Source organism: Saccopteryx bilineata, chromosome 5 (assembly GCF_036850765.1).
Source record: "Saccopteryx bilineata isolate mSacBil1 chromosome 5, mSacBil1_pri_phased_curated, whole genome shotgun sequence".
NCBI lineage: Eukaryota > Metazoa > Chordata > Mammalia > Chiroptera > Emballonuridae > Saccopteryx > Saccopteryx bilineata.
In genome coordinates this window covers 237,149,481-237,171,879 of record NC_089494.1, presented here as the reverse complement: position 1 = coordinate 237,171,879, position 22,399 = coordinate 237,149,481, and the positions used below count along the sequence as shown (strand labels likewise).

Genomic DNA, 22,399 nt, shown 5'->3' with positions numbered 1-22,399 from the left:
GAATTGATGCTTCTTGTTTCTCTCCTTTCCTGTCTGTCTGTCCCTATCTGTCCCTCTCTCTGTCTCTGTCACAAAATAAAGAAAAGTATATTTTAAAGGAGAGAAATTTTTACTACATGGTTTTCTAAACTTTCTAAATAAAGGAAATGAAATCAATATTAATATAAACAGGAATAAAACAAAGAATGAAAAAAGGTTTTGTTTTGGGTTTTTTTTAGAGAGAGACAGACAGGAAGGAAGAGAGATGAGAAGCATCAACTCATAGTCGCATCACTTTAGCTGTTCATTGATTGCTTCTCATATGTGCCTTAATGCAGGGCTGCGTGGGGGCTCCAGCCGAGCCAGTGACCCCTTGCTCAAGTTAGTGACCTTGGACTCAAGCCATTGTCCATGGGGTCAGTTTTATGATTCCACGTTCAAGCTAGCAACCCCATGCTCAAGCTGTGAGCCTATGTGTGCTTAAGCCAGCGACCTCGGGGTTTCAAATCTGGGACCTCAGCGTCCCAGGTCAATGCTCTATCCACTGCACCACCTGTCAGGCAGATAAAAGGTTTTTTACTCTAATGGGAATAGTAAAAGAAAGACTTCAGCTTTCTTTAGAAAGTAAAAATAATTTTAAGAATTCTTGACAATCAACATGACTTACTCTTTAATATCACGAAGCTGGTCAACATCTTGTGAACGTGTAAAATCTGGATCATGGGCTAGCAGGTGAATCATGTATGGAACTACATATTCAGGCAACAGTGATAGTAATTTCTCTAAAGTGAAAACATTATTATTAACAACAGTAATAACAGCTTTTATCAAATCCCTCTCAAGTTTTGCATTTTAACTTCAGTTTCCATTTTTTCACCTCAGTTATTCTAAATTACAGGCAACATAAAACCTAATACTAAAATACTCTTGTTTCTATTTTAAAGGCTATTTAAGCAAAAGAATAAATAAGATGACACAGAGGGTCCCTGGCCAAGCTAGAATGATTCTTTACTCACTGACATTTGAGCCACGTGTTTTAATCAAGTAGTACTGCTGATTCCGTAAGAAAAATATAGTTCCCTCGAACACTATTATGCATTATAAAGAGGACTCAGAAACCAGCACTTTAGATTTTAAGGCCATCCTAACTATAATGATAGCATTCTATAAAAATTCTAGTGTTATTATAAACAACAATAAAAATATATAAAATACTCCCCCAGCCAAATAATATACTGACAAGATGTACTTGCACATCAGGAACTTTCAGAGTTACTTACCAGTAGCCATAGGGTTCTGTTTAATGTACTCCCTGCGTATACTGATATTTTTTAGTAAACACTGTCGTGCATGTGCTCTTCTTTCCTTCACAGGATCTTTGGCACATAAGGTAAAAATTGCCATATACTCCAATGGGAGAAGTAACTTCACAAGGGCCTTATGCAGTTTCTGAGCAAATATCTGCCTTACTTGGTAGCACTCATCCTACAGCAGCACAAAACCAAAAACACTTAAATACAATCTTGTTTGTGCACATATCCATAGTAAATGGATCTACATCCATAGAAAGTAAATGTATTCAACTTTGAAGGCCAAGTAATTGACAAAAATAAGACATAAGACTGTTACTTACATTAATAACAAGTGCACAGAGCTGAAACTGTTCTGGGGTTATAATTTCATGGTAACAAGGTTCCTGAGCAAGCTTCATTATGGCACTACCAGCAGCTAATCGCAAGCGAGACATATCAGATTTACTATAAACAAAAAAGAAATAAACATTTCCTATAACCATTATCATTCATAAAAATGCTTTGATCCCTTTTTGAGTATTAATATCTTCAGCATAATTAATGTTTAAAATAACAATGTACAAATATGAGAAAGCTATGTTAAGTCCTTGAACTCAACACAGGGGAAAAGGCTCAAAATACTGTGACTATTTGATGATCAATTTTCTGCCTTCACTTTCAGTCATGCTCTAGCTAAGATCTTCTGCCACAGCTAAGAAACTGGTTACAGTCACAACCACACTAGTGCTAGGAAGAACCATTTTACATTAGGAACTAAATTTCTCACTTTAAGAGGAATACACATTCATTGTAGGAAATATGATTTTATTAATTCATTTTTTTTTTAAGAGAGAGAGTAGAGAGAAAGAGAGAGAGAGAGAGAGAGGAAGGGGAGGAGCAGGAAGCATCAACTCCCATATGTGCCCTGACCAGGGAAGCCTAGGGTTTCGAACCGGCAACCTCAGCATTCCAGGTCGACGCTCTATCCACTGCGCCACCACAGGTCAGGTGGAAATATGATATTAAAAGAACCCCAAATTAAAAATCACCTATAATTTAAAATCAATTTCCTACAATATTTAAATGCGTATGCATATATACATAGGGGCAGAATTCCTTTTTGCACCATCTATTTTTTAAAAGGGAATTGCAGAGGTCTGTGCACGCCCATCCCCACCCAGTACACTTTTTATTACCTAGCACTAAAATGTGGCACTAAATGGGATGAAAAGATGATTTTCTTACTTCAGCTTCTATGTGGAACACAGCATGGCTTTGATATTTTGAAGACGGTAGGAAAAGTAGAAATCTGGCCTGAATCCACAAGGGACTATTAGCATACAAGAGGAGAAAGACACTCTTGGCTAACAGGAGTGTCAAAGTGAGCACTGGTAACAGTGAGGGACCCTAAATGGCTTCTGAGGCAAATGGTTCAGGAATGAAAAAAGTAATAGCTACTATTTGGGTCCTTAACTCTGTGCCAGGCAGCATGAGAAACACTAAACAGGTTTTATCTCATTTAATTTTCACTCCATAAAGTGAGAAAATTATGACTTAGAAAAGTGATACAAATTCACACAGCTAGTAAATAGATTATAAAACTGTAAGTTTCTGATTTTATCTGCCTAATATTTCATGATATATGTGCTCCCATAATTAACCATTCCCCTATTTTTTGTGATGATAAAAAATGTTGGGGCCCTGGCCGGTTGGCTCAGCGGTAGAGCGTCGGCCTAGCGTGCGGAGGACCCGGGTTCGATTCCCGGCCAGGGCACATAGGAGAAGCGCCCATTTGCTTCTCCACCCCTCCGCCGCGCTTTCCTCTCTGTCTCTCTCTTCCCCTCCCGCAGCCGAGGCTCCATTGGAGCAAAGATGGCCCGGGCGCTGGGGATGGCTCTGTGGCCTCTGCCCCAGGCGCTAGAGTGGCTCTGGTCGCAATATGGCTACGCCCAGGATGGGCAGAGCATCGCCCCCTGGGGGGCAGAGCACCGCCCCTGGTGGGCGTGCCGGGTGGATCCCGGTCGGGCGCATGCGGGAGTCTGTCTGACTGTCTCTCCCTGTTTCCAGCTTCAGAAAAATGAAAAGAAAAAAAAAAAAAAAAAAAAAATGTTGGAACTCATAGATAGAGAGCAGGCTAACAGCTTTTGGGGTGGGAGTGTCTGGGTGAGGGAGGTATAAAGATTGAGCAAAAAAAAGAGAAACAAAAGAGAACTTAGGGGTACAAACAACACTGTGGTAATTATCAGGGGTAGGGAGGAATGTTGGGGGGAAGTAGAAGAGGGTAAGGGAGGTGATAAATGGTGATAGACAGAGACTTGACTTGCGGTGGTGAACACATAATGTGTTGTGGAACTGAAACCTGTGTAATTTTGTTTACCAGTGTCACCCCAATAAATTCAATTAAAAAAATGCTGGGCCCTGGCCAGAAGGCTCAGTGAATAGAGCATTGGCCTGGCGTATGAATGTCCAGGGTTTGATTCCAGTTAGGGCATACATGAGAAGCAACCATCTGCTTCTCTTCCCCTCCTTCTCTACCTTCTCTCTCTTCGCTTCCAGTAACCAGTGGCTCCACTGGTTCAAGCATCGCCCCAGGCCCTGAGGATAGCTCTGATGGTTCTAGTGTGAGCCTCAGGCGCTTAGAGCTCGGTTAATTTGAGCATCAAGACTTAGATGGGGGTTGGGGTTGCTGGGTGGATCCTGATTGGTCAGGGCGCATGCAGGAGTCTAACTGCCCTCCTCTTAAAAAAATAAAAAAAAATAAATGCTGGCCTTATATTTGTGTATCTTTTTGTATAGTTTTTTTATTATTATTATTATTTTATGAGTGTAAAAAACAGTCAAAGAATATTTTTCCCCCTGAAGTGAGAAATGGGGGGAGGCAAACAGACAGACTCCTGCATGCGCCCAACTGCGATCCACCAGGCATGGCGTATCTGGGGCATTGCTCCGCTGCAGCTGGAGCCATTCTAGCACCTGAAGTGGAGGCCATGAAGCCATTCTCAGCTCCCAGGCCAACTTTGCTCCAATGGAGCTTTGGCTGCTGGAGGGGAAGAGAAAGACAGAGAGAAAGGAGAGGAGGAAGGGTAGAGAAGCAGATGGGTACTTCTCTTGTGTGCCCTGGCCAGGAATTGAACCCAGGACATCCACATGCTGAGCTGACACTACCAGTGAGCCAATGGGCCAGGGCCAAGAATAACATTTTTAAGGATCTAAACACAAAATGGCAAATTGTCCTGCAAAGGCGGTGCTAATAATTTATATGCACTGGAGCAATGAGGGAACCCATTTCCCTGATGCCATGGAGCAACAACTGCTTTAAAAATATATTTTTTGCTTATTTGATAGGCAAGATGTATCACTTAAGTTTAAATTGTATTTATTATATTTAGTGATGTTAAACATTTTTTTAAAGGTAAACTGATAATAAATATCCCTCGTTTCTACCAGGGATCCTGCCTATTTGTCATTGATTTAGAAACGTTCATTTCATTAAGCCTTTGCCATTCATATACATAGTTTCTTCAAATTTAAAACTCATTATTTCTAACTCAGCTCTAATCTTCAATCTGTTCATACAAAGCTACCCTTGGCTTAGTCTATGATAAAAGTAATTTTTCATGGTTTTCTCCAGTTTAACAAAGCATTCTGCATTTCTACTGTAATTGCTCATTTTCTGTCTTTCACTAGAACATATATTCCTTGGAGAGATTTTTATACATGTAAAAAGCATAGTAATACCTGATATGAGAGCACTCAATAAATATTGCATGCATAAATTAATAATGAAATCTGTCCTCTAACACAAATTTTAATTTCCATCTTAAAAAGAACAGAAAGAAGAAATGGTAATTTCACAGACTGGAGGAGTAAAAATGTGCAGAAATGAACACATTTATTTTGCATTTGCAAACCTTGTACAGTCTTCTGCAAGCCACCAAGAAGCTGCAACTCGCCTATCTTTGAATTTCCACTACAATTTTTATTCCTTTCATGGTCCAAGTCACTCCACCTCTTTCATCACTACCGCATGGTAAGATCCTTCAAGGCAGGGACTGACTCTTACCCATTTTTGTTGCAATGCTTTTCATAGTGTTTTGCAAACAGCAGTAATTCAACAAAGAATTGGTAATTGAACCAAATGCTGGAGCTGTCACATTACTATAGTGATTATGACTAAAAAGAGTTCAGCTTTTAGGAATAAAGAAAAATATACCATCACTATTGAGATATAAACCCTGAGTACATACAATTTGATTCCAAAGTACATGGTGCAATTACAACACTCAATATTAATCAGGTAAATAATTCCTATGTAAGTTCTACCAACATTTCGAACAAAAAAAAAACTGAAAAGGAAGAGAAATCTCACCTGATCCGCTTCTGCTCTGTCAGATCACCCTCACTAACCAACATCGCTGACAATAATCGGAGAGTAGAATTGGCAGACTTAGACTGGTTGTTTTTCATACCCAACAGCCACCTTACCAGAAGTTTAATTGCCTGTACCTATAAAATATTAACATGCTAAAAAAAGAAAGCAACTTAAAATTCCAATTAAGGAGAAGATTAATATATGCTAATTAGATGAGATTACTTAAATGCCAGCAAACATGTTTTATTAAGTCTGTAGAATAACAACAATAAATACTAATATTTATTCTGTTTAATCTGCACCATGCACTTTTCCTAGGGCTGTACATGTATTAACTTATTTAATTTCCAAGCAACTCCATGAGGGAAATTATTTTGCAGAATAAGGCCTGAGACATTATGACAGATAATTTGCCCCAAGGTCTGGTTTCTGAACTCAGGCCTTTCACACTGAACAACTGCCCAACATTTTCTAATTACTTGAAAATATACTGTTTAAAATAGCAATTTAAACCACATGAATTACATGATTAAAAATAACTACAACTATTTAAATAGAGTATAATATTTTTTGTAGCACTGAAAACTATTTTGATGAAACCATCTTCTAATTCAGTCTCTTAACATTCTGATAAAAAAAAGCTAGGAGATTACATAATTACTTATAGTTATAATTACTTAGAGGCTTACACTCAAAAGATTGTTACAAATATATGTGAAAGCACTACCTAAAGGATCAAGGTATTATTGAATACACTTATGGACAACCTGGAAAAAAGAACTGATGGGATATATGATGACTATGAAGTTGCACAAGGTGAAACAGATGATCGGGGAGACGATAATGGAGAAGTCTAGTTTTAAATCTCAACACTACCATTTTAAAAACTAGCTTAATGAGGTACAATTTACATCGATTGAAAGTTACCAATTTTATGACAGCCATCTGTTTATGTCGTTAGTATTCATATGCTTGTAGGTAGGTAATTAGTGGTGGTAAGGCTAGACCTGAGATGTTTCTGAGCATCAACACTCTGCAGCAATCTCTGAGTGAACAGCCTCACTAAAATTGTTTTAGCAGGCAGGAAGGCCTACACAAGATCCAGACATTTATCTATATAAATAACTCAATGACAACTACAGTTTCTTTCTTGAAGAAACATCACTTTTGATTAAAAAGTAAAGCACCTCATTTAAAAATGATATATTATTAACTATTAAGTTAAAAAAAGGGTATCTATGAATGTCCATTATTTCAACATAAAAGTTACTAAGACCTACACAAATTTACCTTTGCTAGTACTTCAGGGGAAACCTCTTCATCTGGAGACCATAATTTTCCATTCTTCTCACCTGTTGACTATATTCAATTGAATAAATTTAGTTTTTAGAAAGAATTTTAAAGTTTCGGTCATTAAGTTTTTTTTTTAATTTTTAATTTTTAATTTTTTTTTACAGAGACAGAGATAGAGTCAGAGAGAAGGATAGATAGGGACAGACAGACAGGAATGGAGAGAGATGAGAAGCATCAATCATCAGTTTTTCATTGCAACACCTTAGAGTTGTTTATTGATTGCTTTCTCATATGTGCCTTGACCGCGGGCCTTCAGCAGACTGAGTAACCCCCCTTGCTCAAGCCAGCGACCTTGGGTCCAAGCTGGTGAACTTTTTGCTCAAACCAGATGAGACCACACTCAAGCTGGTGACCTCGGGGTCTCGAACCTGGGTCCTCCGCATCCCAGTCCAACGCTCTATCCACTGTGCCACCGCCTGGTCAGGTTCGGTCATTAAGTTTTTCATGCTGAACAATACAGTGTTACAGAAAAGTCACCAAGCATAGCTCAGAAAAGAAGCACAAAGAACTCAAACTTCCTAATTTTGAAGCTTACTAGATAGAGCCCTATCCTAACCAAGAGTGTGGGTGGTTCTGACATAAGTACCGATCAATGAAACAGAGAACCCAGAAAAGGCTCACACACCTGGTTAACTGATTTTTAAAATAGGTGTCTGACCAGGCGGTGGTGCAGTGGATAGAGCGTTGGACTGGGATGCAGAGGAACCAGGTTTGAGACCCCGAGGCTGCCAGCTTGAGCGCGGGCTCTTCTGGTTTGAGCAAAATCCCACCAGCTTGGACCCAAGGTCGCTGGCTCTAGCAAGGGGTTACTTGGTCTGCTGAAGGCCCGCGATGAAGGCACATATGAGAAAGCAATCAATGAACAACTAAGGTGTTGCAACATGCAATGAAAAACTAATGATTGATGCTTCTCATCTCTCTCCGTTCCTGTCTGTCTGTCCCTGTCTATCCCTCTCTCTGACTCACTCTCTCTGTAAAAAATTAAAAAAAACAACAACAGGTGCTAAGAGCAATTAAGGAAAGAATCTCTTCAATAAATGGCACTAAAAAACCTAGATATCCACAAGCAGAATAATATAGCTGAACCATTACCTTATACAAAGATGAACTCAAAATGGAGCAAATATCTAATTTAAGAGCTAAAAATCTATAAAACTTTCAGAAAATACAGGGGGAAATAAATCTTCATAATCTTGGATTTAGCAAATATCTGACAAGGGTTTAATATTCAGAATATGTAAAGAATTCTTACAACTCAAGAACAATAAAGATAATCCAATTAAAAGTGGACAAAGGACTTTGAATATCCAAAGAAAATATAAAAATGGCCAAAAAGCACATGAAAAAAACACTCAACAATTAGTCATTAGAGTAGTGATTCTCAAAGTGTGCAACAGGGTGCACTGGTGTGCCCTAGAATTCCAGGTGCACCCTATGGTATTCCAGAGAAATATGTGCCTGTTGGGGACCAAAAAAACAACAGGGTTTTGAGAGTCTAATTTTTGGGGGACAGAGGTGTGAGGAATTGGCTGTAAGTTAACAGTCTGCCAACCCCCCCCCACTTGCCTGATTAGGTTGCAAAAGGCTGTTAAGCTGTGGTGCTGGATTGTTTACACTACCCCCCATGTTCCCTGGAAAGACTGGAGGCAAGTTTCTTCTATGTTTGGTGTAAAGTTAAGGTGATATGTATGATGGGGCTTTTCTGCACTCAACACAATCAAGAGTAAAAAGAGAGGAATTCTTCAATGTATTGACAAGGAAATGAGAGTTTGCCTTTCAAATATATGCCCAAACATTGAAGAAATTGCTAGGACACATCAGACTCATGTTTCTCATAAACACAAGAATGAAAAAACTTAACACATTCACACTAGGACCTGCTGAATTTACTAAATCTTACTATGAATGTATCTACATATATAAAAAGATAACTTTTTTGTCGTTTTAAAATTTTTTTAACCCTTCTTTTTTATGAATTCTAAAAAGCATAACTCAAAAAATATAACATAAAAATGCTTCTTAATGTCAGAATAAATTTAATTTTGTTGTATTTATTTCATTTAATTACTATAAAAGCATGCTTGGATTTTATATTTTTTCTTTAATATTTGACTTATTATATTTCTCAGAAATTTGTATATAGTGCACCTACAATTATCTGTAGGATTTTTTTTTTTTTAATTTTTTTTTGCATTTTTCTGAAGCTGGAAACAGGGAGAGACAGTCAGACAGACTCCCGCATGCGCCCGACCGGGATCCACCCGGCACGCCCACCAGGGGGCGACCCTCCTGGGTGTCGCCATGTTGCGACCAGAGCCACTCTAGCGCCTGAGGCAGAGGCCACAGAGCCATCCCCAGCGCCCGGGCCATCTTTGCTCCAATGGAGCCTTGGCTGCGGGAGGGGAAGAGAGAGACAGAGAGGAAGGCGCGGCGGAGGGGTGGAGAAGCAAATGGGCGCTTCTCCTATGTGCCCTGGCCGGGAATCGAACCCGGGTCCTCCGCACGCTAGGCCAACGCTCTACCGCTGAGCCAACCGGCCAGGGCCTATCTGTAGGATTTTAAATGCACCCCGACTTGAAAAAGTTTGAGAACCACTGAATTAGAGACACATAAATAAAAAAAACAAGATAATACTTTCCACTTACTAGGGTGGTTATTATAAAAAATAACAACAAGAGCCCTGGCCGGTTGGCTCAGCGGTAGAGCGTCGGCCTGGCGTGCGGGGGGACCCGGGTTCGATTCCCGGCCAGGACACATAGGAGAAGCACCCATTTGCTTCTCCATCCCCCCACCCCCTCCTTCCTCTCTGTCTCTCTCTTCCCCTCCCGCAGCCAAGGCTCCATTGGAGCAAAGATGGCCCGGGCGCTGGGGATGGCTCCTTGGCCTCTGCCCCAGGCGCTAGAGTGGCTCTGGTCGCGGCAGAGCGACGCCCCGGAGGGGCAGAGCGTTGCCCCTGGTGGGCGTGCTGGGTGTATCCCGGTCAGGCGCATGCGGGAGTCTGACTGTCTCTCCCTGTTTCCAGCTTCAGAAAAATACAAAAAAAAAAAAAAAAAACCAACAAGAAAAAAATAGTGTTGCAAAGATGTTCTGGAATTGGGAGCTTTGTGCATTGCTGGTGGGAATGAAGAGCTGCTGTGGAAAATAGTTTGGCAATGCCTCAAAAAGTTTAACATAGAATGACCATATGACTTAGTAATTCCACTCCCAGGTATATACCCTAAAGATCTGAAAACAGGGACTCAAAAGTGTACATTAGCATTATCCACAACAGTAAAAAAGTAGAAAAAATTCCAAGTGTTTATCAACAGGTGAATAAACAAAACATAGGCTACACATAGAGTGTATTATTATTCTGGCATAAATGAAGTTCTGATACACATTGTAACACAACCTTGAACCCATTATACTCAGTTAAGTAAGCCAGACACAAAGGACAAACACTGTATGATAAAAGATCTGTAGAATATGCAAATACCAGGGGATGGGGGGAGGAGGCAATGGAAGGTTATTGGTTAGAGCAGTGGTAGTCAACCTGGTTCCTCCTGTTCACTAGTGGGCGTTCCAGCTTTCATGGTGGGCGGTAGTGGAGCAACCAAAGTATAAATAAAAAGATAGATTTAACTATAGTAAGTTGTTTTATAAAGATTTATTCTGCCAAACTTAGCAAAAATCTGACATAAAGTACTTGGTAAGTAATTATTAGTATATGCTTTAACTTGCTGTAACTATGTTTTATAAATTTTACAAAGTAAAGTTACTTCCCTACTTCATAAATCACCATTACTGTGGAACCGGTGGGCAGTTAGAAAATGTTACTACTAACAGAGATACAAAAGTGGGAGGTAGGTATAAAAAGGTTGACTACCCCTGGATTAGAGAATACAGATTCCACCTGAGATGATCAGGTTCTGAGAGTAGACACTGGCGATGTTTACATGGCAATGTGGGTGCATATTTTAGGTGGTAGCTTGGGCCATTCTGGAAGTTACTTGGCTTTCCTGGATATCTCTCATGTATTCAGGAGTTACACATGTTAGTAACCTGTATTTTTAAAAACAGATCAAGATAAAAACACCCAACAAAAAGACCAAAATGTGGGTGAATATAGCACAGGTGAACTGTACTCTTAATGGCAAAATGGCAAAGTTTGTTTTATATGCATTTTATCATAAATAAAGAGCCATCTTAAATTTCACATATGTTGCCAGGCACATCTATTAATAGTGCAAGGAATAGTACAAAAATGTCTATTACATCCAAACGGGGGAAAGAGAAAAGAGAAGGGAGTACACTGTCAAGTATCTTTCTACGTTCAGATACTAAGGACCAGGTGGAAGGATTAGGTAAACTGGGTAAGTTAGCACTGCACTGAAAGTCATCCACACTAATATATTAAACTGATTAGAACAGATACTACACTTGATCTTAGCCAAAAGGCCAAGAAGCGATCCATCCACACTAATATAGCAGGTAAGATTGGTTTGTCTTTATTCAATAACTTTTATTTAGGTCCATTGGGTAAAGCAGAGATTTTTTTCTTTTTCTTTTTTTAGTGAGAGAGAGAGAGACAGAGACAGGAAGGGAGAAGAGATGAAAAGCATCACCTTGCAGATGCATCATTCTCTTATGTCCCTTGACTGGAGGGGCACCTCCAGCCACCAAGCCAATGACCCTTTGCTCAGCCAGTGACCATGGCATTATATCAATGGCAAGCTGGCAACACCATACTCAAGCCAGTGACCTTGGGTTTCAAACCTGGCACCTGAGCATCCCAGGTCGATGCTCCATCCACTACACCACCACTGGTCAGGCAGTAGAGATGCTTTTTTTTAAGTGAAAGAGTAGGGAAGACAGTGAGACAGAATTCGCATACGACCCAACTGGGATCTACCAGGCAACCCCTGTCTCGGGCTGATGCTTGAATCAGCCAAGCAATCCTCAGCAACCAGGGCCTACATGCGAACCAACTGAGCCACTGGCTGTGAGAGTAAGAGAGAGAGAAGGGGAAGAGGGAGGGGGATAGAAGCCGAGAGTCACTCCTCCTGTGTGCCTTGATCAGGAATTGAACCGAAGACATCCTCATGCCAGGCCAATGCACTATCCACTGAGCAACCAGCCAGGGCAGTAGAGAGTCTTAATCAGAGGTGTGTCTGGACTCCAATGAAGAGCTAATAAATCAGCATGTGCACACACACACACACACACACACACACACAGAATAAATATACAGATCTAGCACCAAAGTATAAATTATATTTCAAAATGTTAGTCAATACAACTCTACTTATATTTTTAACAATGTTTGATAAAACAAAATTCTAGCACTTAAGGAAACTGTCCTTCAAATGTTAGGATAATAGCATTTGACTTATAATTTTTACTTCATAATTCATCCATCTCATTCTCATTTTTTTCTTTCCTAAATGTCAACATCTAGTAATAGCTAAACAAAAGCCAGAATGTCATTTGGAAATTATGTAAATAAATGAAGGAAAAAATACAATAATTTAAAATGAATTATATATATAGAAAAGCAGAAATGTTTTTGAGATAAAAGATATAGTCTTAATCTGATGATTCTAAATTTAATTAAATGAGAAACTTACCCTGTCATTCATTAGCAGATCTTTCACAATAAAATTTGCTACCACAGATTTCATTGGGGAAGCAAACTGATCTGGTGCTAACATAGAAATGTGGCCCAGTGAAACTAATGGAGTTATAAGTTGTTCTGGTACATCAGCATTCAGACTCCTACTGAGTGGCTATAAAAATAAAACAGTCAGAATTATCAGTTTGTTTTGTAAATAGCTAGACATTCTATAGAAACATAAATGTTCCCAAGACTTCCTGAATTTATCATGCTCAAATAAATCTGTTCTAGTAATAGAATAAAAAGTAACAAACCATATTAACATTTGATTCTTATTTCACCTACTAGAATTTAACAAGATTGAAGAATGCAGAAAAAAAGATAACAGAAAAAATAAAGCTCAGGTAAAAGGTAGAAGTAAAAACAAGAACACTTCTGCAAACTCAAATCAGTATTATTTTCAAGCCATCTACAACAACAAGTTTGTTATGTTCGTGGATTTTTTATCCTGTGGGGACATTTTAAATGACCATGAACCATAAAAAAATCAACAGTCAGTGGGTTCTGTTCATACTGTATCTAATTTGTGATAATAGGAATACCTTTCTAATAATGGAATGAGGCCAATTATACATAAGAACAACAGGACAAATTTTCAGGTAGGGGGTGTCAGGTACTTTAAACTTGGTGGTTCAAAGTCATCTACTAATACTATTTGAGGATAAACGGATCACTGAGCCAATAAAGATAAAATGAAGTAAAATGTTCTAACACAAACACACAAAACATCCTTTCATATGTAGTATTTGAACAAACAATGTGATCTTAAGGTTGAGAATAAAGTGTGGAATAAAACAGAGTGCCTGCTCCCGTGGAATTTATATTCTAGGGTGAGATAAAACACTAAAAGAATCCTACCTTTACAAACTGTAAAAATAAAAATCAACATAAACACACCCTACATATTATATATACCTCAAAAATCTGTGCAAGCTGGACTTCTTTATTTGTGAATATGGCATGTATACAGTGAACGGCCTGTTTTGCTTGGTGTGGAGTACCTCTCTTTGCTTTCTGATGTAAAATAGGAATTAAAGTCCTGTAAAAAATAGTATCATAGTTAAAAAAAACCCAAAACGCCCATAAACAACAAGCAATTAAAAAATTGCCTGATCTATAAAAAGATATAAATTCCACTGTCCCTAAGTATTATTCAAGAAATACAGTGCCTCAAGAAAAAGGCTACTTCAGGGGACAATTTTTATTTTAAAGCCATCCTGTAAATATGGAGAAATAAACAAGCCACCCTTAATTTATAATCTAGAAGATGCTCCATGCCATATTTTTACATTTACTTTCTAAGTAGGTATTACCATATTTCACTTCCCTTTCACAATCTCCTTATTTTAAAGCAGCAACGGGGGAAAAGTAGCAAAAGAACAAGTTTTATTAAAAGGTTGAAATGATCATATCAGCAAAAGAAAGTATGCAAGAATATAGACATGTATATATTGGTAGAAGAGTAATAAAAACATTTAATAATTATTGAGCATTTATGTCAAATCACAATTCTAAGTATTTTTACATGGATTAATCCTCAGTCACTCAAAGAGGATTATTATTACAGTCTATGTAATTATTACAGTCTACACAAAACTAAAGCACAAAAATATTATTTAAGCCTCTTAAGGTAACAGAGCCAGGAAATGGTAGAGTTGGGATTTGAAGATAAACATTTCTGATCCGAAATCCATGTACTTAACCTCCTTACTGATAGTGAAGATCTAAGTAAAACAATCTTTCTATAGCACAATGCATAAATACATATGACAGTATTAAAGCACTAAATGTTGATATGGGAAAACAGGTGGAATGAAGAGCAGCATGTTTGTATCAACCTATAAATATCAAACATAGATATCAAGCAGATAAAACATTCATAAAAAATATATAAAATGCTAATAATGATTTTTTTCCTTATATTTTTTAAAGTTCCAGTTTTTTACAATGAACATGTATGCATTTTTCAGAAGGAAGTCTGTAAGGCAAAATAAAAATTTAAGAAAAGATACTTGGACCTGGCCAGTTTGCTCGGTGGTAGGGTGTTGGCCCGGCATGTGAAAGTCCTGGGTTCAATTCCTGGACAGGGACACAGGAAAAGCACCCATCTGCTTCTCCACCCCTCCCCCTCTTCTTTCTTTCTATGTCTCTCTCTTTCCCTCCTGCAGCCAAGACTCCATGGGAGCAAAGTTGGCCCAGGCACTGAGAATGGCTCTATGGCCTCCACCTCAGGCACGAGAATGGCTCCAGTTGCAGAGGAGCAATGCCCCAGATGGGATTGAGCATTGCCCCCTACTGGGTATGTGGGGTGGATCCCGGTTCGGTGCATGTGGGTGTCTGTCTGTCTGCTGCCTCCCTGCTTCTCACTTTGGAAAAATACAAAAAAACCCACATAAATAAAAAAAAATACTTGTCATACATTAAATACAATGTGATCCTATTTTGTAGATTATAAGGTCAGTGATATTAAACACAGTGGTGATACAGGCCCTCTATTATAACAGGAGGGCAGGCATTAAGGAGCAATATCCCCAAATCTAATCATGCACCTCAACAAAAAAAACATGGAGCATATGCTAGTCTGTGTAACTCTGACTTGGTATGAACATACCACGATCCTCTCCATGCAGGTTTGTAATTATGATAGGGATTTCCATTCCTGAATATCCTCATAGTGGAATACTGTTTAAGTCTTTTCTTTCATAATCTCATTTACCAGAGTAACAGTCCTTGTAAGTAATAGAAATAAGTAACAATGGAAGATATCATGTTGTTCAAATTGTTGTTAAATGTGTTATTAATTCTTGTCAACCTACTAAAATGATACCTCAATCAACTTCAACCTTTCCCCTTGCTTTTCTGACCTGCTATAATTCTAGGATGCCATCAGGGTTGTCACTGACATCTGCAATGTTGTGCTTCGCTGCTCTTCAGTGATTCTCTCCTTCCTTTCCCATGAGTCTTTTAGAAAAAGAAGTTTTCTTTCTTGTACCCAAAGTTAACTTTTCCACCTATACCAGCGGTTCTCAACCTGTGGGTCGCGAATCGCTGGTATAGGTGGAAAAGTTAACTGACCTATACCCATTTTTCCACTGCTTCCTTTGGGATAGAATTCCTTCACGAGTAAATTAGATTTTCCTAATTTGAAAAACTCACCAGAAACTTTATCCTGCTGTGTCAATGATTTTTTTCTATAAAATACAAATATAGAGAGTATCATCTCTAGAGTATAAACTCTTTGAGAGCAGGGACTGACTATGGTAATTCTTTTATATTAGCCAGTACAGCACTGACAATGAAGAGAATGTATAAATATTGAATTACTTATCAAATTTAACTATTAGTTCACAAATTTAAAACAATAAAATCACCCCTGCGGCCCTGGCCGGTTGGCTCAGTGGTAGAGTGTCGGCCTGGTGTGCAGGAGTCCCGGGTTCGATTCCCGGCCAGGACACACAGGAGAAGCACCCATCTGCTTCTCCACCCGTCCCCTTCTCCTTCCTCTCTGTCTCTCTCTTCCCCTCCTGCAGCTGAGGCTCCATTGGAGCAAAGCTGGCCCGGGCGCTGAGGATGGCTCCATGGCCTCTGCCTCAGGCGCTAGAAAGGCTCTGGTCGCAACAGAGCAACACCCCAGATGGGCAGAGCATCGCCCCCTGGTGGGCGTGCCGGGTGGATCCTGGTCGGGCGCATGCGGGAGTCTGTCTGACTGCCTCCCCGTTTCCAACTTCAGAAAAATACAAAATAAATAAATAAATAAAAAATCACCATTGCCAACAACCACACAATTAAGAAATATGTTATTAGGCCCACTACATGATTATCCCAATCTGTGGTGGCACATGAAGGAAGTAGCTATTGAATTTCTAACGAGTTGGAGAGAAAGAGGTGGTCATAGATTAGGAAAATATAACAACCATAATTCTAAATTCTATGATAACTTAATATTTTAAAATCATACTGTTATAAACAAGTTGCAGTTTGTTCTTCCACTTATAATCTAACCAGTAGGGGAGGAATGAGGCAGAGAAAAGATGAAACAAAGAATACAGAAAAAGAGCTTCTAAATAAAAGCTGTCTTCCCTCTCTCCTGTCTTCCTATGTGAAAGGGAAGCAATGACCCTACAGATGAAAGTACACACTTAGAAAACTTTTATGTTTACTATGAGAAAAAATATACTCACGATCGTATCTGGGGTAGGTCTGTTTCTATTTTGTGGCCTGTATTTCTAAAAATTTGTATCGCAGCTTCTGCTACCTTGTCATCTTCCATTCGTAGGCACTGTAACAGGGACTCATATGTCTCTGCAGAGTGGAACGAGGTAGGATGTGTGAAAGACAGAACCTGGAGGAATACATAGAGCTTTAGAAGTACAGACAATGGTTTAATCCATTAAAAAAAGATAACTATAAATGTTATTTAAAATTATGGGCTGCATAATCTAGCTAGACAGAATAAAGATTTATGTTAGGTATGGCTAACAAGACATTGTGGAAATACTGTGCAGTAGATTCCTGAAGACAGTTGATACACAGCCCTTGCCCAATTTTCTTTTTGTCCTCTTAGTCTATTCTGATAGTAGGAATGTAGAAAATGTGGCTCCTCTTTTATGGTGTGTGATGTGATGTGAACAAAATGCTAACACAGAACTTTATTTCACAGCGAAAGATACTCTATAAAGATATATAAAATATTTTAAGTGAAATCCATCACAAAACGTTCACTCATCATAAACATAAACAAAGAAGCCATTTTTTTTAAAACTTTTATTCATGACTACAAACATATAATTATTCCCATTTATGATGACCTAAGTCCCAACCTATCCTCAAGAAATTTACAGCAAGTTAGACATGTCTACAAAGTTTACCTTCCCTAAAGTGGAAATAATTTAGTTAGCATAATATTGGAAATAAGAAGTTAAAAGTCGAGAGGCACAGAGAGAGAGAAATGCAGTATTTAGTCTTCATTAACTTATGCAATAATTACTTATTGAATGGGTAATAAAGTAGAGAGAGACTGTTTCATTTGGTGAGGTTTATAGTGATAGTATTTAGTTATGAAGTCTTAATTACAGGGGGAAAAAGCAAATTTGAAACACTAAATCAAGGAATTAAAAATGTTTAAAGAGATTTCACTCTTAAAATTTAAAAGTATAACTCTATTGGCCCTGGCCGGTTGGCTCAGCAGTAGAGCGTCGGCCTGGCGTGCAGGGGGACCCGGGTTCGATTCCCGGCCAGGGCACATAGGAGAAGCGCCCATTTGCTTCTCCACCCCCCCTCCTTCCTCTCTGTCTCTCTCTTCCCCTCCCGCAGCCAAGGCTCCATTGGAGCAACGATGGCCCGGGCGCTGGGGATGGCTCCTTGGCCTTTGCCCCAGGCGCTAGAGTGGCTCTGGTTGCAACAGAGCGACGCCCTGGAGGGGCATCGCATCCCCCCTGGTGGGCAGAGCGTCGCCCCTGGTGGGTGTGCCGGGTGGATCCTGGTCAGGCGCATGCGGGAGTCTGTCTGACTGTCTCTCCCCATTTCCAGCTTCAGAAAAATACAAAAAAAAAAAAAGTATAACTCTATTAATAAAAATGTAACTAAAATCTTTCTCATGAAATGTCAAATCAATTATTTCCATAAAATGATCTTTAAGACCACTCCAATACAACCCTCTTTTCTCCTTAATGTCCACTGCACTGATTTGCTTCTTTTCCCTTAATTTATATGTTGTAGTGGTCCAAATGTCTCTTTACCTTCAATTTTTTCTCTTTACTCCATCCAATAAAAGCTCTATCAAATGCTGTTACCATATTAAAAGCAAGGCTTGGCCCTGGCCGGTTGGCTTAGTGGTGGAGCGTTGGCCTGGCGTGCGGGGGACCTAGGTTCGATTCCCGGCCAGGGCACATAGGAGAGGCGCCCATTTGCTTCTCCACTCCCACCCCCTCCTTCCTCTCTGTCTCTCTCTTCCCCTCCCGCAGCCAAGGCTCCATTGGAGCAAAGATGGCCCGGGCGCTGGGGATGGCTCCTTGGCCTCTGCCCCAGGCGCTGGAGTGGCTCTGGTCGCGGCAGAGTGATGCCCCGGAGGGGCTGAGCATCGCCCCCTGGTGGGCAGAGCTTTGCCTTTGGTGGGCGTGCCGGGTGGATCCTGGTCGGGCGCATGCGGGAGTCTGTCTGACTGTCTCTCCCCGTTTCCAGCTTCAGAAAAGTACAAAAAAAAAAAAAAAAAAAAAAGGCAAGGCTAAAAAGCCCTGATAGTATCTTTCAACTCCAATGGCACTCCAAATCTGCAAACCCTGTTTCCCATTACTCCCCAAAGCAATCCTTTTCTCTAGTCAGGCTAGATTCCTAGTGATCCTTAAAATATAAGAATTATTCTCTTTGATGATGCTGTGTTTCCCCTAGATTAAGTCATAACTTTTCTACAAAGTCTTGCCTGACCTTACCCTTCCTAGTTGCTAAATTCTCTGACTTCTTTGGCATCTATTATAATTACCAATTTTTTAGAAATTCCCTGTTCAGCCTGACCTGTGGTGGTGCAGTGAATTAAGTGTTGACTTGGAATGCTCAGGTCACAGGTTTGAAATCCTGGGCTTACCTGATAAGGGCATATATGGGAGTTGATGCTTCCTGCTTCTCCCTCCCTTCTCTCTCTCTCTCTCTCTCTCTCTCTCTCTCTCTCCCCCCCCGTCTCTCTAAAATGAGTTAATAAAATCTCAAAAAAATATTCAGACAGATACTATCATACTAATTCCTGGGAGCAGTCCTACTACCCCAGATGCAAGTTCTTTAAAAGGTGCCACATCACTTAGCATATACTGTTACAAGCACAGCAGACATGCAAATGATGAACAAAATAGCAGAAACCCAAAAACATTATTTTATAAAGTAAAATAATTACATTATAATGTAAAAACATGTTATTTTTCTAAATAGTTTCCAATGAAATAGAGCCTGACTCTTACATATCCTTGGTAAAATTCAAATTGTGAATACTGAAATGCTTGGAGACAAAATTGTTTAAAAAATACTGTACCTTAAGAAGTTCAAGTCCTGAACGAATAGCTGTATCTGGACTTACACCCTCCTCTTCATCATCAGCTGTCCCCTCTATTGATTTATTCATCAATTTTACCAGCGCACTATTAATACAAGAAACTCTAAATCAGTAACACCACTAGATTAGTAACTGTACCCTAACTGCACTGTGGCGGTACATACACAGAATCTAAAAATCAGTTTCAATTATGATCCTGAGGGAAAAGTTATTCTGTGACTTTTTAAACTTTGTTCTCTACTCCACAGTTGAGTTTATTTTTAGTTTCTCTCTCCCCAATCCCAAACTCAATGTATAATAACTCTACTGAAAAAAAACAAAACTAAAATTAAATGACACACATTAGAAATATATTTATATAAGTATAAACAATATAATAATCATTTTCATAAGTAAAGAGATCATTTACAATTATGAGAAAACAAGATGGAAGTTGCTAAATGAACAAAAGGTAATACACTGAAAGAAAAAAACAAATACATGGGCAAAGGGATTAAACTAATCACTGGTAATTGATTTGCTAAATTAGTAATCCATGCTAGAAATTTCTTCAAAAAAGCAATTCATCAAGTATATTGTTATATTCATCAAGAGAATCACCAATGAAAAACATTTAATTGTCCGATATTATGGAATTAGTTTTTCAAATATACTTAACCACCACAAAATGTATTGCCTGGTCAATAAAAATCAGACTGTGGAAACATGGTACTATATTAAGTAAAAGCAGATACGATTTTTGGTTTTGGACTGTTCCCTCATCAGTAAATCTTAAAAGGTACTGTCTTCTTCAGACAACAGTATGGTGATTACAGGAGGAAAAGTGGGCTGAGGGGAGGCAGAAGAGGGAAAAGGGAAATAAACGGTCATGTAAAGAGATTTGACTTAGGGTGGTGAACACACAATATGCAGATGATGTATTTTAGAATTTTATATCTAACAGTTATTCACAGGATTGTACAACTATTACCACAATCTAATTCTAGTTTTTACCCCATTCTTGAAGTTCATCCATGGTGTAGCATGTATCAGTACTTCATTCATTTTAATTCTGAATAATGTTCCAGTATATGCAGATAAGATATACTTATCTATTCATCAGTTGATGGACATGGGTTATTATTACTTTTTGGCTATTATGATAATGTTGCTATAAGCATTCATATATAGGTTTTGTGTAGATATATATCTTCAATTCTCTTGGATATATAAAAGTGGAATTGCTGGGTCATATGATAACTCTACACTTAACTTTTTGAGAAACTGCCAAATTGTTTTCCAAACCAGCCCTATACATTCCGACCAGCAACATACAAGGATTCTAGCTTTTCCACATTCTTACCAATTCATCTTTAAAAAAAAATTTTTGTGTGTATGACAAAGACATAGAGAGGGACAGATAGGGACAAACAGACAGGAAGGGGGAGAGATGAGAAGCATCAGTTCTTTGTTGTGGCACCTTCATTGCTCATTGATTACTTTCTCATATGTGCCTTGACCAGGGGGCTACAGCAGAGTAAGTGCCTTTGCTCAAGCCAGCAACTTTGGGCTCAAGCCAACAACCACGGGGTCATGTCTATGATCCCACACTTAAGCCAGATGAGCCTGCACTCAAGCCAGGGACCACAGGGTTTCAAACCTGGTTCCCCTGAGTCCCAGTTGGATGCTCTATCCACTGTGCCAAAGTTTGGTCAAGCATCAATTCATCTCTTTTTGATTATAGCCTCAAAATATTTCCTTATGATCCTCTGTGTTGAATACCCTATTCCCAAGCTGGCAATCACTGATCTGCTTCCTGTTGCTATTTTACCTTTTCTAGAATTTCATATGCTTTGTGTCAGACATCTTTTATGTGACATACGGTTTTAAAATTCCTACACTGGTATTGGTAGGATCAGTAGTTGTTCCTTTCTATTGCTGAGAGACATTCGATTGTATAGCTATATCATAGTATGTTTATCCAATCACCAACTGATGGACTTTGGGATATTTCTACTTTATTTATTTATTTAATTTAAAATTTAATGGGAATGGGGTGACACTGACCAATTAGAGTACATAGGTTTCAGGTGAATACCTCTATAGCATTAGAACTGTTGATTGCATTTTGTGCTCATCACCCAAAGTCAAATCATTTTCGGTCACTGTAAAACTGTACCTTTTTACTTGCCTCCCCTACCCCTTTCCTCTGGTAATCACTTCACTTCATCTATGTCCATGAGTCTCAGTTTTATATCGCACCTATGTGTGAAATCATACAGTTCTTGATCAGTGTTTCTGTTTGTCTCTCTCTTCCCCTTCCTCTCTCTCTAAAGTCAATAAATATATTTTTAAACAATTCTTTAAAAAAGATATAAATAAAGTTGCTACAAGTAGCTAAGTCCTTATGGAAATATATATTTTCTTATAGGCAAATATCTAGTATTGGGATTCCTCAATTGTATTGTAATGTTATATGTACACTTTATTTCAAAACAATATTCTGTTTTCACATATCTCAAGTGAAAAGAGATGTAATCAATGTTAAAGTTTAAGTGGTCATTAAAATTTTTAAGAAAACTCAGACTGATTGAGTATCCAGATTGAAATTTTCTTCTCTGTTCTTATATTCTAGGTTTTCTTTAATAAGCATATATAAGCTAAATATAAAAACAAGAACTCTTAAAAAATAAAACAGCATTGAAGTAAGCTGAAGACATGAAAACAGACCA

The 22,399-nt window shown here is 38.8% G+C and overlaps 1 protein-coding gene and 1 pseudogene across 4 annotated transcripts in view; both read right to left on the bottom strand.

Moving 5' to 3' along the window:
• The window catches only part of PDS5A (PDS5 cohesin associated factor A), a 124,417-nt gene that overhangs the window by 36,796 nt on the left and 65,222 nt on the right, over positions 1–22,399 (bottom strand). For all 4 annotated transcript variants that reach the window (XM_066233463.1, XM_066233465.1, XM_066233464.1 and 1 more), the window contains exons 18-26: positions 19,668–19,773; positions 16,831–16,991; positions 13,565–13,688; positions 12,603–12,761; positions 6,934–7,002; positions 5,641–5,777; positions 1,613–1,736; positions 1,260–1,464; positions 647–761 (exon numbers count right to left, since the gene is read on the bottom strand). In XM_066233463.1, the coding sequence (XP_066089560.1) occupies positions 647–761; positions 1,260–1,464; positions 1,613–1,736; positions 5,641–5,777; positions 6,934–7,002; positions 12,603–12,761; positions 13,565–13,688; positions 16,831–16,991; positions 19,668–19,773 (1,200 nt within the window). The remainder of the gene's footprint in view (positions 1–646; positions 762–1,259; positions 1,465–1,612; positions 1,737–5,640; positions 5,778–6,933; positions 7,003–12,602; positions 12,762–13,564; positions 13,689–16,830; positions 16,992–19,667; positions 19,774–22,399) is intronic.
• On the bottom strand, positions 11,331–11,445 carry LOC136306995 (U2 spliceosomal RNA; annotated as a pseudogene).